The 6,732-nt window shown below is 35.5% G+C and overlaps 1 protein-coding gene across 1 annotated transcript in view; it reads left to right on the top strand.

The window, feature by feature from the left end:
- Window positions 1–6,333: 6,333 nt before the first annotated feature.
- The window catches only part of LOC306852688 (ubiquitin carboxyl-terminal hydrolase 54-like), a gene marked incomplete at its 5' end in the record, with an annotated part of 56,220 nt that continues 55,821 nt past the window's right edge, over window positions 6,334–6,732 (top strand). The window contains one exon of the mRNA XM_079389722.1: window positions 6,334–6,480. Within this exon, the coding sequence (XP_079245848.1) occupies window positions 6,334–6,480 (147 nt within the window). The remainder of the gene's footprint in view (window positions 6,481–6,732) is intronic.

Here is a 6,732-nt window from a genome sequence, read left to right as displayed (position 1 = left end):
TGACAAAGACTGGAAATCACACAGTCTCTCTACCTTCAATTCATGTGTGCTCCCGAATTTTTCTTTAGTTTTTTTTTTTTAATGGGTTTTTCTTATTTTTAAAGCCTAAGTAAAGATTATCCTGGGTAATGTTTGTGTTCATGTTTTACCCTCACTATTCATTACTAAGGTTCAAGAAGTTCATTAAATGGATCAAAAGTGACAGTAAAGATATTTATAATGTCACAAAATAATCTATTTAAAAAACAAAAACAAAATAGAAAAACAGTGTATTGTGTGTACCAAAATATTTCAACATTGATAATAATAAGAAATATTTCTTGAGGATCACGTGACTCTGAGGTCTGGAGAAATGACTGCATAACTGTTCATATTTCTTGCCATTTGCATTTTAAAATAAATTAAAATAATAAAAAAGGTTGTGATGTAAAAATATTTAACCGTGCTACTTTTTTTGCTCTATTTTTGGTCACATAAATGCAGCCTTGGTGAGCATAAGACTTCTTTCAAAAATATTTAAAAATCTTAACAACTCCAAACTTTTGAAAAGTAGTATGTCTTCTAAATTTTGCCTCAACTGACAATTTGCCATCATGAGTTTATCTAGGATAGATACCCTTCTCTCCTTTCCAGCACTCTATTTGCCAGAACTGTGTGGAATATTTCTTAGAATAAGCATTCATTCATTCATAAAAAATAAATAAATACAAACATACATGGAACACAACCATGATGTTTATGTGTTTTTTGTGCCTGGCTCACCTCATATCTAATGTGAAGTTTGTATCAAATATGCAAGACAAAAAATGTTCCATTCTTTTTGAAAAAAACCCCCCAAAACAAATTCTGTTAAATTTTTTTTGGTCATTAAGAAATATTTACACCTGCTACAGTTTCTCAGGTTTCCCAGTTGTCAGATGTGAAAAACAAGTTAAATTTGGAGCCTGGTTGTATTAATGTGTTTTCATGTTAAACAGCTTCAGATTTCAATTGAAGGAACCCAATTAAAGAGTTTGATGTATTTAACTTTTTCTGCTTGGGTTTTTTTTTGTAATGAAACCTGATGAAAAATATTTCTCCACCCTGTATATCACAGTCCTGTTTGCTATGCGTAAAATACAGTCGGGGGGACGTTTATATGGAGGCCCAGCAGAGGTGAAGGTCAGGGATCATGAGAGGCTCCACGCTCATCCATCTCTCTCTGTCTGTCTTTGTAGAATCCCAGTGCCCTCTGTGCGATTGCCAAGGTATCTCCACGGCTGCGGATCCTGGCAGTGTGGCACTGGAACTCTGCCATTTAACGGAATTAAAAGGGGATTTAGGGAGATGTGTGTGTGTTTGGGGGGATTGGTGGCCAGCAGAACTGGGAGGTATGGAGGCGGGGCTTTGCGATCGCCGCACAGTGCACCAGAGTGTTACATAACGTGTTTACTAACACACTAGCCAGGAGGCGATTACTTCCCATAGTTCATCCCGACCTGGTCTGATTGATAGCGGCTCTTGATTGGTTCCCGAGCGTCTGATTGTTGCTGGGTTAATGAGAAGGCCCTATCCGTCCGGCTCCAGAGGACGCGGCCTTTTCAGAGCTGTTGGTCTTGTGTGTGTGAGTTATTAGATGCCATATTGGGCTAAGCTTATTTGGATAATCAGAGAGGTCCTTTCCTTTCTCTCTCATTAGTTCTCTCTCTCTCTCTCTCTCTCTCTCTCAGTAATTGTTGGCTGTGTTGTGCTGTGCTCTGCAGTGCATTATGTAAATGCAAAACCCTCTGGTGCAATGGTTGCACAGTGCCAGCTAGTGTATGACAGTATCAGCCACGGCCGGGGCATCGACCGGCACAGGCTTGGGATGGGGGTGGGGTGGACTGCGCTGTCGTCGTCATGGCAGCCTGTGACTCACAGTTGTACCCTGTGTGTCACGTGACCCCATCCGTGAATAACTCCTTCAACGACCTCAGCAGTGCCGCCCACTGAGAATGAGCATTCACACCTGTTTATGGCAAAATGAAATGCATGTACATGCATGTAAAGCAGCGTGTCATGCTTCACTCTCGTAACTAAAAAAAATTCAATTTTTTTTAGGTATGAAAAATACAAATAAACAGTTCATTAATTTTAACCAAAATGAACAGTACTACCATAAAATGCATATCATGGACTCCAACAAAACATTTTCATTAAGTAAATAAAAAAATAATTTAAATAAATTGACAAAGTTAGCAACGTGCACATGGTGTTTGGATTCCACTTTTTGATTTGATTGAATGATTTACTTTTTTTTTTAATATTTAAAAATATTCACATAACTTGTGTAAATATTGTAGTTGCCCATTAATTTATTACTTTTAATTATAATGGAAATAAAAATATAGATGACTATTTCTTTAAACGTCATTAAAACATCAGTTTGTGGATCATTATATTTTGGACATTACTTTTTGCAGATATATTTAATATTTTCAAATTCTCTTGTGAATTAAAAAGCCTTTATCATCAAATGGCTACATTCAATTTTAAATAAGTTTAAATAACTTGAGTATTTATGTTTTCTTCATAATAATGTTTTTATTCTGCTGTATTGTAATGCATTTAGGGTCTTTAACATGAATTTAAGTTAGTTTAATTTGCTATTAATTTATTACTCTAGATGAAAAAATATAGATATATTAGATATAGAAATAAAATATAGATGACTCTTTCGTAATTAAAACGTCACTTTGTAGATCAAATTTTTTTTGACAACTTTTTGCTCATATATTTAATATTTTTTAATATTTAAAATGTACAATTTTTAAATAATTAAATAACTTTGAATAACTTGAATATTAATGTTTTCCTAATAATGCATTTTATGTATAGATTTAATTAATTTATTCCATTAAAATATTAATTTGTGGATCATCATGGTGTTTGGATTCCACACATAAAAATGATTTAAATATATATATATTTTTGAATATTTAAAAATTGTATTATTTTTTTTTTTATTACAATTTTGTGTAGTTTCCCATTAAAAAGTAACAAAAAAATAAATGTCATTTATTTTTTATTACTTTTTAAGTCAATAAAGGACAATACAGTGTAAATACAATGCACAGCATTACAATGATCACTTATTAACACCGATATGATTGTCAGGTAACATAATACAGGAAGACTGACTGATGAACTTGTTGTTAGTCTGCATTAAATGGTTCGACAAGCCAGGTTTTCTATCCTGTGTTGACATATTTCCTACTTAGGAAGTTTGGGTAAACATATGAAAGGGCTTATCTTTTTTAGTTGGTTTTACTGGCCAACAATAATTGTCATTGACTCGAATCGATCAGCAGGCAGTTATAGCTTCCACAGAGCTGACCCTGATTAAGAAGAGCAGGAAAGATGTTTCTCCATGACCCCGTGTAACACCTGCCTCAGGTCTGTCACACTCACTGTTCTTCCACATCAGAACATCCCTCTTCATGCCTCTGCCTCAGGAGAGCAGGACACACTGCGGGGCCTCCTTCTGGCTCGGGCTGGGCCATGTGGACAAAGTGTGTGTTTTGTGTGTGAATGTGGGAGTGTATTTATGTAGTAGTGGGAATAGGACATTTGCTCAGCACGCTGCTGCCTCCAACCTGGCAGGACAGCTCTGTGATGCAAGCTTGGTCTCTGCAGTGCTGCTGTCTTTACCTTCCTCTCTCACTCGCTTTTTCCAGGTTGAAAACTGTGGAGATTTTGCATGTATACCATGGTTGAAATATTTGCATTTCATGTACATATGGTTTTATGTGCATAAGAGAGGAGTAAAAATGGCTGTAAACTTTTTTTTTTTTCCAGCACAAAGATTTTAGTTTTAAATTTACAAAATTAAAATTTTACATTTAATAATGCATAAGGAAATGTGTTTTTCCTTTTAAGCTTTGAGTGAATGCTGTGGTGGGACAAATACATTTTTTAAGTACGAATATTACATGTAGTCTCTCAATAAAATATGAGGAAAAATGCATTTATAATAATTGTAGAATTGTAAAACTTCCACGTTAATATAAAATTCAACATATGTGTGGTGATCACAAGTGTTTGTACATTGGTTATTTCATAGTAGTTTCATTTGTGGCATATCCAAACTAGGGGTGTGCAATATATATTGTATATTGTCTGCGATAATATCGTAATTGTAGTTTTAGCGATGTGCAATTTGACAATATCGAGTATTTAGCAAAAACCAAACCAAACACCTATGGAGTGCACGCATACATTAGCCTATGTGGTGATGAAGCGGGTTAAACAGTGCACGTGCGCATTTAGAGTGTGTTCTTTCACTGCATGATTCAGTCTATTAAAATGCATTAAGAATGATGGCAAAATTCAAGATATGGGGGTAGAAAATTTATATATTTACGTTTCATATAGTTAAAATCACACAAAGAGTGCCGTTTTTTCTTTAAAAATTAGCATGATTACAAATGTGATATTGATTTTATACAACAGTTCAATAAACAATCAGTTAATATAAAGAGACTTATGTTTTAGTAACATTTCGCTGACAAAAATAATTCCAAACAGCTACAGCACTGTTTTGCTCTCTGACCAATATGACGGTGCTTCGTTCCTGAATGAATCAACCATTAAATTATTCGCTTCAGTCGCAATGACTCCCTTATTACCAGTGACATTCTGCCACCTACTGGTGGTTTTAATTTCACATTTAAAGTCTATTTTCATTTTTAAAATAATTTTAAATATCAGTATTCAGTGTTATATGTTTAAAATGCCAAAACATTATGCATTTGTAACTGGTTAAAGCACTCCATGTCCCGCTGAGCTGCATTAAATAGTGTGTAAATACATCTAAATGCCACTTCAGACGCAACTTCTGCAAAGATTCATTTTGATGATACTGGTTTCATTTGTTTGGTAACAGCCTAAATGTGTATTATCTTAATTGACTGATTAAATGTAACAATTTGACTCAAAAGATGTACACGTTTAGAAAAAATTAGCTTTATTAAAGGTAAAAATCAATTAAAACTTAAATGAAAAGATGAATTAATCACTGATGTGAACTGACCACACAGAATATGACAAATAACAAAAACTGCAGCTGTCCACGGTAGTCAGATATCAGCACAATAACACACTCTGCAAAATATCGTCTAATTATCGTTATTGAAAAAATCCAAAATAATATCGAGATATCTTTTTTTTTTTTATAATTATTACTTTTATTCAGCAAGGACACATTAAATTGTTCAAAACTGACAGTAAAGACATTTATAATGTTACAAAAGAAATGCTGCTATTTTAAACTTTCTTTTAATCAAAAAATCCTGAATATCATGTATCAGGATCATGTGACATTGAAGAAATGTAACGGCTGGATTTCACAGGACTAAATTACACTGCATTTTAAAGTATATCAACATAGAAAACAGCTTCTTTTCTTTTATTTTTTTCTTTTATTTCACAATATTACTGTTTTTCTGTATTTTTGAATGCAGCCTTGGTGAACATATTAGACTTCAAAAACATCTTCATTTGTAAAACCTTTCATGTGTAAAATATTTATTTCCTTGGATTAGCCAATCAGAGGGGAGAGACAGATGAAAAGAGGCATGGTGCATGTCTGAGACGCAGAATCCACCAAGTCATTTATCACGTTCATGTTCTGAAGGGATTACATGTTCTTTTGTGTAAGGAGAGTACAACAGAAAATTCAAAGCTATGTTAAAGTTAAAATAAATATGTAAAGAAAATGATGTTTTTTTGCCCTAGACCTGAAAAATAAAAGGAATGTTTTTTAATGTAATTTATTCTTATTTATTTTTCAGATCAGCTGGGCTAAGAGAGAACACATTGAGAAGGCTCAGAGGTCAAGAGCAGGCAGTGGACAGAAAGCGGACATCACAGCGTGAGGACAGTGTCTCGGACCACACTTCCTCCAACAAACACTGCAACAGTCACACAGCTGGTTTTAACCAGGCCAGTCATTACATTTGACCCCACTTTACCATCTCAGGTGTGGGGAGCCATTTAGTCGCAACAGACAGACATTACTGAGATCCTCCCATCCTTTTCAAGAGAAAACATCACTTTTATATTCACACCTGTTACCAAATCCCAGCAGATTCCTTCATTATACTTTTCGTTTTGTAATCACTGACCAAACCCTCTCTCATGGGAGTGACATAGAAGACCAGCCCAGCACAGACACTCACTGCTCTCTTTCTCTCTCGCATTCAGACACTCACACACACTCGTCTGCACCGTGTTCAGGATGCCCTCCTCCTCCAGCGTGATTAGCTGGGGAAGGACGTGGCTCTTGTAATTGGAGGGTGAAGTGGAGCTGGACCCATGTCGTGGAAGCGGAACTACTTTGCTTCAGGCAGCAGCGGGCTGCAGGGGATGTTTACCCCACGCAACATGACCTCCATCGCTCCCAGCAAAGGCCTGAGCAATGAGCCGGGTCAGAACAGCTGCTTCCTAAACAGCGCACTGCAGGTAGGACTGAAATTTGCTTTATATCTCTATTATGTTTATGGGTTTTTCTTTTACAGATGCTGTTCACACAGGGCAAAGTGGCAAGTGACAAACACAAGTAAAAATTGGCTTTGAGGAGCAAACTGAACTGTTGGCCTGCAGCTTTATTATAAACTGCAACATAAAACTAGCAGGGTTCCTGTGGTGATGGAAAACCTGGGTACGTGATGATAAAATTAGGATTTCCAGGCCTTAAAATATCAAAGAAATTAA

This window comes from Barbus barbus (assembly GCF_936440315.1).
Source record: "Barbus barbus genome assembly, chromosome: 32".
NCBI classification, from domain to species: Eukaryota; Metazoa; Chordata; class Actinopteri; order Cypriniformes; family Cyprinidae; genus Barbus; species Barbus barbus.
This window is presented reverse-complemented; position numbering and strand designations above follow the sequence as displayed.